This window comes from Argentina anserina, chromosome 3 (assembly GCF_933775445.1).
Source record: "Argentina anserina chromosome 3, drPotAnse1.1, whole genome shotgun sequence".
NCBI classification, from domain to species: Eukaryota; Viridiplantae; Streptophyta; class Magnoliopsida; order Rosales; family Rosaceae; genus Argentina; species Argentina anserina.
Window position 1 is genome coordinate 21735805 of NC_065874.1, and position 19738 is coordinate 21755542.

Consider the following 19738-nt stretch of genomic DNA (forward strand, 5'->3'; position numbering starts at 1 on the left):
CCTTGTTAAACTCGTCTCCGATCAAGCCTAAACTAATATGCAATTCATTTCCAATCTTCCCAACATCCTAAAAGGCATATAAACACAAGAATTCAAGAAATTGGGGAAGGATCACTACCTCCACAAGTCACCGATCTCAAACAGTGAAACCGAGGCTGCTACACTCCTCGGATCCACACTCAAGCTTTTGCACCTTAATCCCAAATCTCTGAACTAGCTGTTATCACACCAGAGAGGGTCCGAAGCTCCCTGAGCCCACTAACTCGTATGAAATCGAAATAGAGAAAGGGAGTATTGGAATCAAGCTCTAATCAGACAAATTTAAAGAATAATCAAGTCGAAACTAGAAGAAGGGAATTGGGCTTACTAAAATATGATTTCGAAGACTGCTAGGGCTCCACTGCGTTGTTGAGATGGTGGACGAAGACGGCGGCAGACACGGTGGTGAAGATGTAGAAAGGAGAGAAGAGGATTAGCCTCTGTTTTATGAATTTTGATAAAGTGATCTGATGTTCACATCCAAAACCAATTGGCAATGAATGGAGTGGCCCAAATCCTTATAAACTCACATGCTAGGTTTTAATTCCCAATGTGGGATTTATATTCTCAACACGTCCCTTCACGTGTGACGAATTTTCAAGCCATACACGTGAACAATATTTTGGGTGACCTTGAATCCGTATGGTCATTTGGGCTTCACATGTGAGTAACCCGCTCTGATATCATGATAAAGTGATCTAGGTTTCACATCCAAAACCAATTGGTTATGGATGGGATGGCCCAAACCCTTATAAACCCACAGACTAGGTCTCAATTTTCAATGTGAGATGTATATTCTCAACAAATTTGAATAGAGTAACAAACCGAGTAATAATCCATGAAGCTAGACTTACCCAGAGAAGGAAGATGGAAGGCTTGCTAAAGCTCGACGATGGCGCTGCGTCTCCCACTCCACCACACTGCATCAATTTCGATCTTCAACAAAATGTGGTAGCTAGGATGATCTATGGATATATAAATGAAGAGAAGGAAGAGGCGAACAAGATGGTGGTGATGCATGCTTGAGTCTTGCCGGCGCTAGGCGGAGGAGAGAAGCAGTCAGTTTTTCGGTGGAGGAAAGAGAGAAGGTTAATCTCTCTCTTTGCTGTTGAAATGAGGAAGAGGGAGTGAGATGGTTTTAACAAAAAGGAGTTTGGGCCCGGATGTGGGTTTAACCAGTTGGGCTAAGACAAAAGAAAGTGGGCTTATAACAAACCCTAAAACAAAATCCAAACAAAAAATAAATTTTCAATGAACATTTCTAAAACAAAGTACAATTTTAGAAAATCGTAAAAACAAAATCTTGCGAAGATATTTCTGAGCTCGTGGCGACGTGTAGTTTAATAACGACATATTAAACCACATATTTGACATTTACGCTAAATGTCGATTAATTAATCCTAATGTGTTGGTAATCGAGATTTAAAATCTCAAGTATTACACAAACAACCTCAGATAAACTTTACTCGAATAAACAAAATACAATAACGAGGAAAGAAAGACTCGAATGTACAATGAACGATAGTTCTCTAAGATGCTCATAGCTCCAAAATAATGATTCTAACCTGCAAGACACTGTAGTAGGGGTGAGCGTCGTTCTCGCTTGCCCAGTAGGGGTCAACCCACCCATGAGTTTGAAAACCAAAACAGGATAAGAATATTAAATTTTATAAAACACTGAGAGTAGTTTAAGCGTTGAGAAAACCATTTCTCAAACATACAAGTTTTGGAAAATATCATGCTAAATCAATAAAGCCATTTTTATAAGATTGTGGTAATTATAATATGAATGCATGATAATTAGGAACGTACAAGTCACCTCTTAAGTCTAGGTCAACTGTCCCTATTGTTACCATAACAATAAGAGAGTGAGAACATCCATTTCACTCGAATCCCCTAAAATAAATAAATAAATAGCGCACAAGGTAGAATTGTAACAGGACAGTGCACCTCCAGAGGTTTTACGATTTCAACACCAAAGAGTCCTGAACCGGTATCCTAAAACTCCATTACTCTTAGGTCTATCACCGAGCATTAAGCAGCTCTTGTAATATCATTTCTGAATCATCCAACGAAATGTAGAAGAGTCAAACACAATTCTGAAGCTCATAGATTAATGACTCGATCTCCTTCCCTAGTTTGACCAGGAAAGTCAAAGATTGATTCCAAGTATTTCCTAGTTTGAGCAAGAGTTAACTATGTTGACCTTATTTGAACTTTTATCGACTAATTCTCAGATAATCTGAAAACAATCTAACTTTAGTCGTCGAATGATATTAATTACTAAGCATGTTTTAATGTTATTAAAAACACTTATAAGCAAATCAACGATTCATTTATTTACCAACACATTTTTAAGTTAAAAAAGATTTTGATTTTCAACCCGGGCGGAAATCGAAACTACCGTTTAGTCATAACTACGAGTTATGTTAATCGTCGCCAAGTTTTTAAAATGGTTTTCACTAAATTACCCTAAGATAAAAGTAAAACCAATAAAATCATTTTATAAAAATGTAAAAGTTAAAGACAAAACAGTAAAAGTAACTTTGGGGGTCATATTCTACTTCAATTGATCTTCCAGAAATGCAGAAGAGGTGAGGGTGCGCTCCTCCGAGTACGCTATCGAGCAGCTCGATTCAATCTTCTCTCAAAGCTTAATCAACTGCCCAGAATTTCACCAAAGATCTCTCCATCATCATCTCGTTGACTGGAAAGCAAGGAGATGCCATCGGCACAAGGGTTTTATAGAAGAGATGAACAGGGAACAAGGAATATAATTAGGATTTGATTTCAGCAAATCAACGATCAATTTATCTTGGGATATCAAGGTTTGAGATTAATTACCGAGAGGAAGAAGGATGGGTTGTCAGAGCTCCAAAAGCTTCGTCGAACGCTTGGGAATCAAAGGAGGAAGACGGCGGAGGTGAAGAACAGTGAAACAAGGATTGGATCAAATTCGATTCTCAAGGATTTGAAAGATGAATTAAGTGAATGATGAAGTAAGAGGACTGGGCTTACCCGAAGTAAAGTGTCAGAGGCTCGCCGGAGCTCTAATTTCCGGTTGAATTCCATGGAAGCTCAGGCTGCTGCGTTTTCAACTAAGGCTTGAATATAGTTGCAGCCATGATCAAGATGGATCACCAGATAGAGAATGAAACGGAGAACACGATGGTGATGATGCATGTGGCATATCTCGCTGGCCGGCAGCGGCGTAGGCTTGGCGATGGAGAAGCGGTGATCGGTGAAAAGAGAGAACATAGAGAGAGTGTCGAGCTGATGAAAGAGGAAGAAGTGATGTGGTTGACTCAAAAAGGAAAGGGAATTGGGCTTTGTAAATGGGCCACGCACGGGTTTGGACAAATCTCTCTCTTAAGCATAGAAGAAAAGCCCAAATCAGTTTATAAGAATTAATCCAAAGATTGAAATTCGACAGTCAGATCGACGATCACGGTTTTAGTCACGTAAAATAAATTTAACTAAAATATTTTTTTAAACACAAGAAATATTTTGTGAAGATAGAAAAATAAAATTAAGCGTCGGGAACGCTTGTGGCAACATGTAGTTTAAACTACATTATTCGACAAATATCGATTAATTAATTCTAATGTGTCGGTTAAACGAGATTAAAAATCTCAAATATTACAGGCAAGTTGAGATTTCTAACTTTTGAAAGCCGAAACTTAAGAGATAGTGAAGTTTTTCAACATGGTGAGCAAGGTCCTCTCACTTCCATGATCGTTTAACATGCATGAATTAAGTTGAATATTCTGAATTAATTTGTGTAAAGAAATAAATTAATCAATTAATGATCCTAATTTTCCATTATAATAGGATCTCACTCTTCTATTTATTACATTAATTAGTTTCCCATATTGATCTTTTAATTTGTTTTGTATTTTCTAAATTTGTTATAAGTGGTTGTTTTGGTCGTTTTGCATAAATACAAAATATGATTTTAGTTTTAAAATAGTACATATGTGTATTAAGTAATACAGAGAGAGTATAAAAAATTTCTCTTTTATAAATTCTCCTAACAATGTATCCAATTGAGAGATAAACGTACCATGACTAGATTTCTTTCAATTTAATAGAAGGTCATAGATTGATTATGGATTCACTTTCATTCTTGTTCAGCACTACAGCCCAAAATCGTAAGAAATAATGGTTTTTCTAATACCAGTAGTACATGTTGTTCTTGTTAATGATTCAGTAGCTACTCAGCAGCTCAAATATATAGTTAATTATTGTTTATTATATGAATGCTTAGCAATTTTGAGAATTCTGTAACTAGAAATGAGGAAGGGGATAGTTCCTTGGGCTTGAAGGACTTCCATATCTTTCTTGACATATCCACTACCAGTAGAGGTCTACGTGAGAAAGAGGTTAGAATATTGGGGAGAAATACGATAGGAATATGACCTACTACAAATTTGTTGTGGAAATTCGATTTTTATTAATGTTTCCTCATTTGTGAAATGGGTAAGTTTAGTTTTGTTTTTTTGAACTGTGTGAATGGGTAAGCTTAAAAATAAATTTTTACAAAAATTAAGAAATGTGTGAATAGTAAATTGAGAGGTGCAATATAATATTCCTAATGCAAGATGGGAAAAATTAAATTTTAACAAAAAAAAACCCATTGGCCTCCCCGGCCCCCCTTGATTATTTTCTGCCTCTTTGGCTCAGCATGTTCCTTAGCGGAGTGTGCCTTTGCATTCTTTCGGTTTTTGTTTTCTGTTTTCTTCTCTTGTAGTTCTTGGCCTTCTGTGCCTTTTATTGAATCTCATTTTCGACCAAAAAAAAACCCAAAGAAATGAAAATAGAATATAAAAAAATTCCAGTGAAAATGAATTTAGGGTTTATTTTAATACAAATTTTCGTAATTCATAACTGTTTTTTGTTAAGTCTGCCCAGAAGTCCCTAACGGTCGGAAACTGCAAAACCTTGGAGAACAAGGAAATTAAACCGCGTCGACGTTTGTTATATAAACGGAACACGGCGAACACATTTCTTCTCCACCGCTCCAAATCAAAAGGTCGGTTAACATTCGCAGATCTCAATTATCTCATCTCTCTCTCTCTCTCTCTCTCTCTCTCTCTCTCTCTCTCTCTCTCTCTCCCCCCCCCCCCCTTTAAACCGTCAACTATGGCCGGAAACAAATCAATGTCTTCGCCGTCGTCCTTGTATGTTCTTCTACTGTTAGTTGGGTTATTACTACTCATCATTCTGGGTTCGGTGTCGTCTTCATCAGCACTGTCACAGAAATCAATACCCAGCGCAATCAAATGGCGACTATTGAGTTCGATGGCGCTGCTGTTAGTAACCCTGATAGTTGCTTTGGCCGCTCTCCGTGGTCCGAAATTGAAAAGAGACCTTGCGTCAAAAATATCCGAGATTGCAGTGGAGCCATGGCTTTTGCTTATTCTGGTCGTCGGATTATTATGCGCCAGGAACTATCAATGCGCGATTCGTAATACCATTTGGTGGTGGGTTTAAATTTCAAAGCCACTTCAATTTTTCTGGGTATTAGATCGTTGTGCAAATGGGTTGTTTGCGGAATTATAGATATTGAATAGAAAATTTCTTTATTAATTGTTGTTCTTGTAAAGTTTGTCTTATAGTTTTTACAGATAATACCGCAGCCAAACCTGCGGGGGAAAACAACTAAGTTAGGGTCCAAGGAACTTGGAATGAAGCAGAGGAAAGTTGGGGAAGGTGGAGAGATGATTAAGATGCTTGGTGCAGACAAATAACGCAAATCTTCATCCAATTCAACACATTTGCCACTTCAATTAAGATCAGCAAATTGTTGACAATTTACTTTCGGATCTTAGAGAAGATATTGACAATTTTAACGTGACTTGGCTTAGTTTATTTACTTTTTGGAGTCCGAGGTTTTAAATAAAACTCAAATCAGTCAAATGTACCCTCTGCTAACGAAGTAACACAGTTGTTCCATCGGTAGTTTCGTGTGGGAAATCAAAATAATAGAAGAAAAAAAACTAGACAATGTACTCCATATGTTCATCTGAAAAGATATGGTTGTACCACTAAACGTCTCTTCAAAAATAATACAAAAAAAAAATACAAAAGAAAACTAGTAACAAAGAACCTCTCGTCCTCCCAAGTAACCTACCAAAAATCTTTTATGGACGAAATATCTATTAACATAGGTCCATGTAACCAGAATTCGAGTTGCATACTGTCTCGTCACTCACCTCTTTCTTTTAGAACCAGACCCTGAACCTCGGCCACCCTTTTTCTCAGTGGCACTAGAAGAACCACCTTTACCTCTCCCAGCTGGTGTCCTCTTGGCAGTTTTATTTGCTGCACCCTTCAAATCCAATTGAACTTCCATACCTACACAGCATCATAAGGAATAAATAATGCATTCTGGCATAAACATGCATGCTGAACTAATCAAAATAACTTATACACGAGAATTTAGTTTCACCCATGGAGTAAACTTCCCACCTTTTTTATTCAAACTTTGAAGATCCTGTTGCAGCTTCTCCCCACCAGCAGAGCCTTCTGTAACATTGCAAAAAGAATGATCACTCAGTCAACCATAATCAGATAGTCAACAACAATAGAGCATAAAGAACGATAGATGATTTAAAGTTTTCCGAGCTATGTAATACATAATACAAAGTCGCTGCACAGTCTGTTCCTGCCGGATATGATATGGGTTGTTAATGTATGAGAAACCCAGTCAGCTTCTTCAGGTTATTAACAGCAACTAACCAAATCCTAAAAGAAAGCTGGAAGTATATATTTCTTAACTGCTTCATTATAAAGTTCATGAGGCAGTATCTTTATCATTTATTTTTACGTTTTAATAACAAACAGAATTTCATCAACAGAGAGAGAAAACAAATAGGACAAGATGTCGACAGAAAGACGACCAACCTAAGAACAACTAAAAGAAAACAACTAGCACCAAAGCAACTCAATGCAATACAAAGAAAATAAAAGGCAAAGGGACAAACACAAGATTAGAATAGCTCTCCTATCAAACAACAATGAATGTATAGACCTATCACTGAATTCAGAGAAGTGCATTCCCGCTGAAGCCAAATAACATACTCAATCCTGCATATGGTATACCTCCTCACCTCCAGCTCCCTCAAAAATTCTTCATTACCATCCACAAGGCACAAAATTTGCCATCATGACACAACCTCCAAAGCCAATCCTTTCTCCTTCCCTTCCCTCCAAAAGTGTAAACTTTTCACACAACAGCTCCACAAGAAGCAAGATCTAACATTAGCCTCCACTTCTACTAACATGTTTCCAGCATTTCCTAGGCTTTTGGAAAATTTAGATAACATCAGAAACATTCGTGGCACATAGGCCGAAGACAGATGCCACCTTTTCTATGTCCATTCCACATCACCGAAACTGCCAAGGATAATAGGCAGTCCCTTTTTATGAAACCACTCTTGAGAACACAATGCGGAATTAATAGTTTCTGTGAACTGACGAAAGCTAAACAAGTCCCAGAATAAAGCAATATTCTTAAGATAGATAGACCATATGAAAATCAGCAACAATCTGCAAATGAAAAACGTACCCAAGTCCTCTGTATCAGATGAATTTTCATCTTCACTTAGACCCAAAGTATCATCATTGTTCTCTACAAGTACATCGTCAGACGGTTCTAAAATAGCTGCTATCCTCTTCTTAGGAGCCTTTTTCATTCCAGGGAATGTGGCAAACTCTGCAACTCGTACCCTTGAATTTCTTCCTTCTTTGTAAGCTTTTGTCAGAGCTGCTTTAACAGCTGGCAGGATGCCGTCCAGTGGATTTGGATGCCCCTGGTACATTCAAAAAACAAAATCACCTCTAGAACTGCTACAGTAACCAAGCACCACTTATTTAGCTAAATTACCTGAAATTTTGATAACTCTACAATAGTATCATAGTCATCCTGACTAATGGAGTAAGTATTCATGAACTCCACAACTTCCTGAACAGCTTCATCCTGATCCACGATTTATCACACAACGTGTTTTCAAATGATCTTCAACCCAACTGTAATCAATTTCCTTCTTTTGACATAAACCAAGAATGAAAATTCAAACCTTCGACAATTTACGCAGCGGCACAGACAATCGTTTCAGAAGTAGGGGAAGGTATTCAACTCGCAGGGTCTCCCTGATTATTTTACATTACACAAATTAGTAAGAAGCTTTAAAATTATTTTAGTACACTTGGAAAATGTAATACAAATGGAGGGACCAAACCAAAAGAAAAGAAAAACCAAATGTATTCAACTCACATAATAATATCTTTCTATTTGCAGCCACCAATCTATCTACAGTTTTGCTCTAACAGTTTAATCATGTACCTCATCTGTACATGTAGTCTATTCCATTATGCATTTTGTAGAATAGTTGGGGAAATAACTAGAATGCACTGGAGGACTAATAAAGAAAAAAGGAAGTTCCTGCCGATTGCTCACATCACATAACCCAAATCAATTTTTAGACTGGGGAAAATGAAAAACAGAGCACAGAGAGGCAGGATATGAAGGTAATTGGTTCTGGCCGAGGAGGTCCTATTATTTTGGGTGCTCTGCTCAAAGATCCTATTATTCCACTCTATACACAATAATACTAAGAGTGACATAGCACATTTACAGGAAAATATCCCCTCCAAGGAACATATGCCTCACACAAAGGTATTGCAAGAAACTAGTCTTAGCTTACACTCCCTTACCATTTTGTCAGTGTCGATGAGATGGGCTATTTAGAACAAATAATATAAACTTTTAGCAGCCTTTGTACACATCACACCACTGTTGGGAGAGGAAACCAGAAGGCCAATGTCCTCTTACCAAAGTCGCATATATTCATCTTCCCAAGAGAAATACACAAGCTACTACTTGTACCTTGGGAGGTACTTTAGCTTAGGACTGGAAAAGGAAAGATATGTGATACACATTGATAGTTCAGACTAGGGTTTACAAGAGACACCACATCAAGCACATCATCACAACCTCTAATCCTACCTAAAATACGCCAGCACAACAACTTCTAATCAAACCAGAATATCATCACACTACTTGTTAGTTGTTACATTGTGATCATCTTGTATTCCGTCGAAACCCAAAATACCAAGCCAAAGAGTAATAAGAAGAAACTACACAGTCTGGCACTGTCTGACTGGAATATACTGTATACACGGGAAATGGATACACAGAAGAACAATAGTCTGATGAGGGAGAGAAAAAAACAAAAGAAAATTTTCAAAACCACCATTATGGAATCACCATGGTAAAAATTAAAGAGAAAGATATTAGACGGGAGCTCCGAACCAGATATTACCTCCCTGAACAAGATTCACGAGATGCAAGAAGATGAAAATGCAAATCTTCTAACAGCCTCGTATTTTTGCCTAGCGTTGAGTTCTTTCCCAACCAACCTCCAAATCTATTAAAATTTCTTTCTCCCTGCAAAAGAAGACCAACAAGCTAATTGGTAAAGCAAAAGACGAAAGTACAGAAAAAACAAGGAAAAGCAAAGCTCATGTCTATTTATAAAGAAAAAAGAGAAAATATGTGAAGACAAGACTGAAAATATTTCGCATAGCAATGAAAATATAGAAGGTACAATCAAGGTGAATCAATAGTTCAGTCAGAGATTGCTCAAACATTACATTAAGAACGAACAACGGCAGAACCCATGAAAAGCGCTGGAAGCACATATTGATCAAATTGAATGTCGTCCCACAAGACAAATTTCCATGAGGACCCCAAATTTGTACACTGAAAAATTATGTTGGTTCGGCTTCTGTAAACTCAAGTTTGATGGTTGTGTGAATGCCATACTACAGTTGATAAACATGAAAAAATTACATGTCAACACTACTGAACCTTCAAAACCGCAATTTCATATTTCCTTGCACTCTTCTTTGCTCTGGAGTTGCGTTATTTAATTTCTTGTCATGATAGGTACATAACTTTACAGGATCATTTTTGTACCTGAACTTCCAAAATGATCACTTTACTACCTGAACATGCAAAAGGTTATTACCTCCGTGAATTGAAGTTAAATGTGGAGTAGAGGAGTCATTACACCATAGGAATGACCCTTTATTTCTAAAGTTTTGAGACTGACCACCCATTCCCTCATTCTCCTTGAATTTCCTCTTCTAGCTCGACTTCCTTTCACTCATACAGGGACTGACCCTATATCTCTGAAGTTAAATGTGGGTAGAGGAGTCATTACACCATAGTGGAATGACCCTTCATTTCTCTAATTCTGGGACTGACCATCCATTCTCTCATATTCCTTCAATTTTCTTCTTCTAGCCAGAATATATATATACACTCTTATCTTGCATTTTTTAAGATGGCTGGCCTTAACATGATTTTCTTCAGCCTCGTTCATCTGGTGATTTTTCTGAGCACTTATTTTGAAATACAAAAGGAAAGCCACACAAACATAAACCACAAAAAAGAGAACCCTCCCATCTTTTACACCTTAAATGCCTCCATTTTCTTCAACCGAACAACCCAGTAACCCAATTCTCAGATAAATATAATGGCCATTTTGGCGTCTTTTAATTCGGTTTTTTTGATATCTACACCCAAACTTAACGTGATCATTTCCAAAAGTTACATACAAAGTCAAGATCTTGAACCAGAAGCAGCTCCTAATCACACTGACTTGGCACAATAAATTGCAAGACAAGGCATTATTATCAGTTTAGGTGAGGCAGAACTAACTCTTAGTCTGGGCAATTGAATAAATTTCAAAACAGTAATGGTGGAAGCAAAAGACTAACAGGCAGTATTCAGGTAGTACTACTAATCTTTTACAGACTAAATTGTCCACTTGTATATAAATCATTTTTTGAAGCCAGTCACTTTTGGTGTGCCATGCCACAACTCACTCACACAGTCACACTTCCAAATTAGCATGGGTAAATGTCTCACACAAACAGCCTACACAAAAAACCCTAGAATACAACATCTTGCTAATCTAGAATAACAGAGGATAGAATGTAATCCTTAAACTCAGAAGATATCAAGATCCATACAATTTCCCAAAGATCTTCCAACTCCGCACCACCAAACTTCAAAAATTATTTCATTTCCTTTTCAACCATACCACCCAAAAATTCTACACCACCAATCTTCAGAGATCATTTTATTTCTTTTTCATACCACCCACGTCAAAGCTCACAATGAAGAGCATAAGTATTGCACTATAATTTGCTACCAACCAATATGAAGTTACAACACCCCCCCCCCCCCCCGGCTTATTTTAAACATATTGAATCGAGGACAAAACTCTTGCACACTTCTCGAAAAAATTGAACAAAAATTCATTGTGAAAAGTGAACAGCTATAAGAAAATGTTATACTATGCAAGAGAAAGGAAAAATATATATAGGCAATTTCAGTGAAGCAGAACATGTATGTCAATCACTACAGCATACAGAGAATAAAACATTTCCAAAGGCCGGACAAAGCTTTCAAATTTTCAAACTTGTTTAGAAAATCATTACCTGCTCAAGAGTCTCCCTTTGCCCACGCAACAGTGCAGCACTAATCCACAACATAAGAAAAAGAGTACAAGAGGATACCATCAAAAGAAAAATTACACACATAATCAAATGAAAGTGTATCGAACTATTAGTTTTCATCACAAACAGCTGATGTAAAGAAACATACGGAATTATGCTGGATGACAGAGAACCACTCTGGGAAAGTTGCCACTGGCGGTATTTTCTAATTTGTACATTAATAATATCTCCATTTCCAATAGACTCCGCAGCATGGGCAATCAAGTTCATGCGTTCAACCCCACTGGCATCCTTCGCAGCCGCACTTGGCTTGTAGTTAATATAATTTTCCTGCCAGCAATTGGAAAAACAATCTTAACTTATCCAAAGAATCTGCAGAAAATATTAGTCCAATATATAGGTTCAGAAATGTCACAAACATGATTTTAAGAGCGGACCTTTTTCTATGTCGGAAGTGTTGAAATTTCATATATATATATATATATATATACAAGCTTTCTTGGAGGTCCTTATTTATTCTTACAGGTGCGGATTTCATCTTTAGTCTTTAGACCAACTTTTCGATCGAATTTTCACATCTCCACCGTCCAGTCTTTAGGTCATAAAATATAGATCATCTCTACAAATTCGGTAACCGTTAAGGTTTCCAACAAGATTACAACCAATGGACGAATTGAGTTTTGCCAAACCTGAAATGTTTATATCTAGAGTAGAAAATTGCAGTTTTGAGTACCTTAATGATTGAGCCTTTTTCCAATGAGGACCAAGTTGTTGAGGACTTGGTGAGGACTTTTGTCCTCCACCATTAGTGTCAACAAGTGGTCCTGATTTTAAAAAATAGCTTGAAGCCTCACATACCCAATAAACCCACCTCTCATCCTCCCCAATCCTTCGTCATGTTCATCTTTGTTTTGGAAAATCTCTTTGATCTCATCATTCTCATGTTACTAAAAGAATATCAATATACCATCAGATATGTCAGCCGCCATCGAAATTGAAAAGCAAAACCTCGTCTCTTTTCTTTCTTTCTCTCGGAATCTAAATACTAGGACCATCCCGTGGAGGAAAGAGAACTGCGTCCAAATCTCGGAATCTAAGAAGATTGGTTGTTTTGATTTCAGAGTCATGCATCCTTGTTTGTTCAGATTTGCATATTATCCTTTTATAGAGTTCAGAAACTATGGCGTTCTTATTTGAACAAAGTTCTTATGGAAGAGGTTAGATTCCTGAAGTTTTTCCTCCATTGTTGGTCTGCATGTTAATCTATAATTTGAGGAGTTCTGCCCATATTAATCTTCTTCCTCACTTAAGCCCCTTCGATTTCTGGTGATGGATGAGGTTGTAGTTTGCTAATTTGTAGTTCAACACTAAATCGAGGGCCGGGAAGAAATCGATATCATGGATTTTGTGCAGCTGAAGGAGAGAACGTTGGAGATAGAGATGATTAGGAAGAGAGATTGGGGGATGAGAGGTGGGTTGATTGAGTGTGTGAGGCTTCAAGCTATTTTTTAAAATCAGGACCACTTGTTGAATCTAATGGTGGAGGACAAAAGTCCTCACCAAGTCCTCAACAACTAAGTCCTCATTGGAAATGGCTGAAAATTTGCAGGGATAATCTATATGTTATATAACCTAAAGAGTGGACGGTGGAGATGTGAAAATTAGATCAAAAAGTTGGTTTAATAACAAAATCCACACTGTAAGAATGGAGAGGACCTCCTTAGCAGAGAAGGACTGTATATATATATATATATATATATATATATATATGAAGATTTATAAATAATGTGGGTCCTACTAAGGTATGTATGTATTACAAAGTCTCCTTCCCTTATTATGATTACCAGCATTCCAGTTAAAGCCTTATGTACCTTTGTATATGTCAATCCCCAACAGAATTTCTTTCAGTACATGCCAAAACAAGTATCGTAACATTGACGAACCTGAATGAGAAGTGGGACTAGATCTGGATCACTCATGCTCAGGTCAACCCGCTCATCCATCCGCAACTTTCCGGCATTGAAACCAAACAGCCTGGAGGCGATAAAGAAAATCAGCACAAGGTTAATCACATGGTGGAAGGCTTACGAAATCATAATTTCATGGGTCATATATTTGAATGGATCAACAGAAGTTGGTCAAATATATTGTTTTCAAAGATCATCCATTCCTCAATCGAAATGATGGCGAAAGAAAAAAATTATGTTTGTCATACAATAACATTCATTAGTATTGGATCTATCAGAAGACTGAATGTCATTGAAGCTTTCCTAGTCCAACTACTGCTACAACCTAGAAAAGCTCATTAAGGCCAAATAGTGACCGGACAATACACTAGTGACCAGATTCTAACACGTTGACTTCGCATGAAGGAACCAAATCACAGGACAAGTCTGATTCCTGAACTACAATGAGTTGTAAGATGAAAGTGCAGAGACAATTGGACATACCAAAATTCCAAGTTAAGAGCAAAATGTACTAATATTCAGAACAAGAACTGGCATCTATAATTAAAAAATGAACATCATTTATTGGAACGACAAAAGTTTAACCAAAAAGTTTAGAGAAGTACAACCAATATAAAAAAAATCAGTCAGACAGACATGTAATTGTAAGACTCGTACAATATATTATTTAAGCTATCTAACCAAACTGAGTACCATGCTACCATATGTCTACTCTAGATGGATGAACTAAACTGATGTGTATAAAATTAGAAAATTGGTAGTAAGGGAGAGCATGGTGCATTTAACTTCTGAAGAGGACAGGATTGGTCCCCCAGGCTTGTAAATTATTCTGTTTGGCTAACCCTACATTAGATGGTGAGATATTACTACAAAGCTCCTGATTTCTCACCTCAGATACACCAATCTACAAACATGGAATTTAAGAGACAAGTTCACAATTTATCAACTAAAACAGAGTGCATCTATTCTCCAACAAAGTCATCATATATGAACATCTTACCCACAAGTATAAAGCATTTTCTTTATTTGTTCAACTTTTATTTTTGGTGGCCGTACATGGCCAGAACCAGCTAAAATTCTACAATTAATTAAATAAGAATAGACCCAAAGCCAGGAATCAAAACACGAGCTCATATTGTAATGAACTATAGCGCATAGCTGGATCAAATCTTAAATAGAGATACAAAATCTTACTTATCAACAGCTGTGAATGGTGAAATATCCTCATCCTTTTTGCTGCTTTGTAACCGTTGCCTTACATCTTCATAGTTTATGACAGACATCGAGAGACTCATATACTGCAACTGGTTAAGTGCCATTCGCATGTCTCCGTTAACTCTATCTGCGAGTTCCTCAAGGGCAATCTGTGAGACACAACAATCAAATTAATCAACATGGCAACATGTTAGTCCAGGTCCCAAGAAAACAAAACAAAAAAAAAAAGCAAAAAAGCAAGTTTCAGGTCCAATGTTAACCATAGAACAGAAACCAATTATACCAGTTACCACCCAATAGTAGAAAACCACTGCCTAAACTAAATTACTGAATCAGGACATTATCTATGGGTTTTTACTTTTTCCGATCACAGACTTGGAAGACAATAATCTCTGAACCAGAAGTCCATACGAGAAAAAAAACATTTACACGAACAAAAAGAATACAAAGAAGAATTTGCATTTGACTATAGCTGCCTTTCAATGCCACAAAATGGAAGATTAACTTACAGCCCTAAAAGACTAAAACAGTAAACCAAAAAAATCAATAAATTAGAGAGTAACAACTCGTAAAAACCTACAAAAAATGAGGGGAGGATTAAAACCAAAAGGGACACCTCAACTGCTATATAACTAGCCACAGTTTTTCCTGAAGCAGTCGAGTAATTGACTCGAACTATAAACTGAAGACCAAAAGGGTTTATATTATGAGATTTACTGAAAATAGTTATAAATCATGTATAACAATTATGGTCACCTAAGGAAATTAAATGCTGAACACTCGATGTAAATCCAATAGTGGCAAATATGATTGTGAAGTTGATTCATTTCATAATCCAAGGGTAATTGAGTACAATTTCCTTAGTTCAGTTGCTAACCAGGTGAAAGCTACTGTGATGTATATCCAAAGTAGTGTGCTTGAAATATCAAAGTGGTATTCCATGTGTATACTCCTCTCGAAAAGAAAGTTTATATGTATTTTCGTACAGAGGCCTTAGGTAGTGCTACACCATTTTCCTCCAGAATTTAATCGTCAGACACATCATATCAGACTATCAGTAACACAAATGATATCATTTTACAATTCTGGATACAAGAATTATGTAGCAAGTAAACAATTATACAATAGCTATTAAAATAAATGATATCATCAACATGGAAACTTACACATACCTCATTATTCACTTGAAGACCTTCAGCATTTGCAACTTGCTTCAACCTCTTTGCCATCTATAATCATATACCAAACAGCTTGATTATGGGTAAGCCAAATATAAGTGTCTCACATTCCCTCAATGTATGAAACACGGAAAAATAAAATAACTTTTATCCTCCTGGCCACATACACAAGAACAGAACTAACACTCACTGATGCAGATTTATATAATTATATAAGCTCCCATGTTGGTAAATCATGCCATGTATGCATTTCTCTGCATTACTAATACATAAACATGAGGTTTGCCTAACAAAGCCGATAACAATCAAAGAGACACTAGCAAGGGTCCCATTTACTTGGACACATATCACACTACATAATTATGTCTTAAAGAATAAAACCAAAATTCAAAATAAAAGAGGTTGCAGATAGTTTGTTCATAGCATGTAAAAGAACAGTTTGACCACAATGCTCTGACCTCTACCCAACTTACCATCATGAGATAAGATAAGAACCAAAACTAGCATGGATGCAGATTATTATTATTAAGTAAGAATGCACGAGTGTGTGTGTAGTTCTTGACGGGAGGGGGCGAACCTGTTGTTTAGTGGGTTTGCGGAAGCTGAGAAGCATACAGTAGTTCACAAGACTTTTCAGTTTCTGACTGTAACGATCATTACAAATGCAGATAATGGGAATTTCAGAAATCTTTATGCTATCAATAAGATCAGCAACTCCACCCCGATCACCAGCAGACATCCCATCAACCTCATCCATAATCAGCACAGATTTTTTTCCGCAATTCAGCACAGATTTACTATGCTTAGATCTGCAAATTAAGCTAAAAATTTACTTGAGAAAAAAATGTCAGGCACATATGTGCACCCAAAGTGTATGTATATAGTTAAACTAACTTATCCATGCTTAAGGACTTTTGGGTGACAAGCTCTTTAACACGGTTGGTCGTACTTCCATCGATTCCCTTGCCAATCTTGGAATTAGCTTTCCCACGACTGTCACTTGCATTTACCTAAAAAATGACATGCTTTTACTTGAGGGAGAAACACAGTATAGTATTGAATAACTTGAGTCAAAAACAAATGAAATGCTTAGTATGGTACCTCAATAACCTGGAAACCGAGCATCTGACTGACCAACTTTGCTGACGTGGTCTTCCCTATTCCAGGTGTTCCACTTAATAGAACAGCTTTTTTAGCACCAGGATTATTTGGTTTATTGCCCTTTTTCTTAGTTCCAGTATGAAGGAACTGCTCATGCCAATGTGCCAACCAATCATGAAGTTGCTTTACCTGCACATTAGACAATACTTTATGTCAATGAGTTTCAAACTTGGGGAGGAAGGATACAACCACATGTAATGGATGTAAGAAAGAGATGAACAACATACCAGTGACTGGTTACCAATAATGTCATTAGGAACCTTTGGTCTATATTTTTCCGTCCATGTCAAATCAGAATGCTCAGTAGTCTGCTCTTTGCGTCTAGCAAGAGAAGCATCTGAAGGCAACTGTTTGGGGGACACCCTGCATGCCAAGGAACTACCAATGCGATCTGATGAACCTAAATTTCATAAGAAACACTCAATCAATCAACTAAGTGAGTAATTAAAGCTGCTATAGAGAAAGGAGGGTAAGCACAGCCAGAACAACACCGAAAGTAATCAGTCATAGAGGACGTACTCTTTAATGCTACTTTCTTAGGGCTTTTATTAGGCAAAGATGTCTCTCGTGCACTATCCACTAGTTTCTTTGCTTCTTGCACTGGTGCTTTAACACGAAATGATGCCCGAATCTTATCAAACAATCCATCCTCGGTAAGGAAAGGCGTCCTAGTTGTACAATACAATAAAACAGAAGATATTAAAAAACACAAAAAAGGTGAGGTGATAGGAAACTGTGTTCACTTCATCATGAATGAATGTAAGATAACCAACCCAAGTTCTTTGGCTTTTGAAGATTTTCTGCCCTCAATATCTTCATCACATAAAAGATAGCTCTGCAAACAGAGGTGTAACTCAAAAGCAAGAAGTATTATATGAGTTTATAATAAAAGTTGGAAAAGTAAGTAACCGTTTTCTTGCTGACAGATCCAGTTACACGACCTCCATGGCGTTTTATTAAATCTTCTGCTTCCTCTCTTTCCAAACTGAGAAAATGGTCAATTTTTAGAGATGAACTCACTATGAAAGCGAAGATCGTAGACATAACCAAATAATGACTGCAAAAGTAACATAAATAACAAAACAAACCTATCAAGTGTGCCACTTATTACAAACGTTAAACCAGCTAAACAGTTTGGATCACCTTCAGGAACCTCCTGAAACATGAAAAAAGAGGCTTATTGTTAACCTCAACAACAGTACAAACATTACTCAATTCGAGATTTCAAAACAGAAACCTTTCTTTTGTATTGGATATATGGGTATTAAACTGCAAACCTTTTCTCCTTTGTGTGGAGGATCTTTCCTTTCGCCAAAATTCATAAATCCACCCCGTCCAGCGCCCCTGCCTCTTCCACCAGCTGGTGCAGCCGACGAACTACCTCTTCCACCACGGCCTCTACCACCAGATTTGGAAGGAGTCTCAGCAGCCTTGGCTTCATTATCATCACTTTCATTCTCATCCTTCAAACTCTGTGGGATTCCTAGGCCAGATGCATTCTTAAGTTTCTTGCTAGGAGGCGTGGCTTCCTTCTTCTTAGATTGAGGCATAACAAAATCGTCATCGTCATCGTCAGAAACTTTCTGAACTTTTTTCACAGGCGAGGGTCTGCTGGATCCAACAGTATCCGACTGAGCCTTCCTCTTTGCAGGCACTTGAACCGGTACCTTCTCCTCTTCATCCTGCTTTGGTTTACTTGGAGGAAAATGCTTGCTAGTTTTCCTCCTGCCGGAACTTTCTTGACCTCCATGCACCTAATCAACACATATCATGATTAACAAAGTTGCGACAAATCGCGAGGATGAAATTCTATGCCGGAGTTGAATCTTAAAAATTGATATATTGATCAGACACAGAACTATTCTCTAATTCGATAACTATGATTAGTTCAATTCTCAGTAGCAAACACCACACCAGTTGCTTGCAATATCAGATAAATACAGTAGAAATTAAAAACCCTAATTGAGGCATGAACAGTCACCTTTTGTTCTTGAGGTTCTGCAGACGGTTTGGGCAGAGCAGCCGGAGCGGGTTTGGAGGCATTGGCCTTGTCGTGGGACTTCATAAACCACTTTCTGATATCCGACTGCGCCTTTAGGTTTACTCGTCCAAAATCCAATCAAGAGTTCATTGTCAGTAAAAAAGAAGAAAGAAGAAAGATGCAAGTAGAGGAAAGAGAGAATTGGGAATGGGTGACTAACCATGTGTCGAGGGTTTAGGGTTGCGGAATGCGAGAGGGCTTTAACACTGGTTGCTCAATGTTAGGGCATGTCTCTATATCAGAGAGAGACTTGTTGGGAGAGACGGAAGAGAAGTAGGGACGACTATGGAGTCCTCTAATTCATTTTTTATATGACACTGTCCTGTGTTGCCGCCGCGTTCACAAATTGGCGGAGAGTGAAGTAGAATCTTTCTCATAACAAGGAGAAAATTTTGTTTATAGGGGCTATACTTTGGGGGTTTCATCATTTCGTCCGTAAACTTTCAACTTAATCAGAAAAGTCCATATTATCTTCATTCTCATCAAGTCAATCCGTTCTCTCACGTACTAATCCGTTAAATGTCTCCGTCCACTCCACTACTGACCTGGCAAATCAATCAACATGTGGGACCTTTTCTTAGATAAACTTTCCAAACTAGCATCAC

At 37.5% G+C, this 19738-nt stretch overlaps 1 protein-coding gene across 2 annotated transcripts; it reads right to left on the bottom strand.

The window, feature by feature from the left end:
• Window positions 1-6001: 6001 nt before the first annotated feature.
• Window positions 6002-19460, bottom strand: LOC126786672 (replication factor C subunit 1). Of its 2 annotated transcripts, none has more exons than XM_050512568.1 (22): window positions 19294-19460; window positions 19074-19184; window positions 18370-18846; window positions 18181-18248; window positions 18002-18077; window positions 17866-17927; window positions 17612-17760; window positions 17320-17492; window positions 17033-17221; window positions 16826-16941; window positions 16509-16740; window positions 15926-15982; window positions 14733-14902; window positions 13515-13605; window positions 11720-11901; window positions 11554-11593; window positions 9366-9490; window positions 8121-8193; window positions 7928-8020; window positions 7610-7853; window positions 6511-6567; window positions 6002-6396 (listed from the first exon to the last, which is right to left on the bottom strand). In XM_050512568.1, the coding sequence occupies exons 1-22, from the start codon at window positions 19294-19296 to the stop codon at window positions 6251-6253; spliced, it is 2934 nt and encodes a 977-aa protein (XP_050368525.1). In that variant the 5' UTR covers window positions 19297-19460; the 3' UTR covers window positions 6002-6250. The 2 variants fall into 2 exon arrangements, with proteins under 2 accessions (XP_050368525.1, XP_050368524.1); XM_050512567.1 differs by having other exon boundaries at window positions 16509-16752.
• Window positions 19461-19738: the final 278 nt, after the last annotated feature.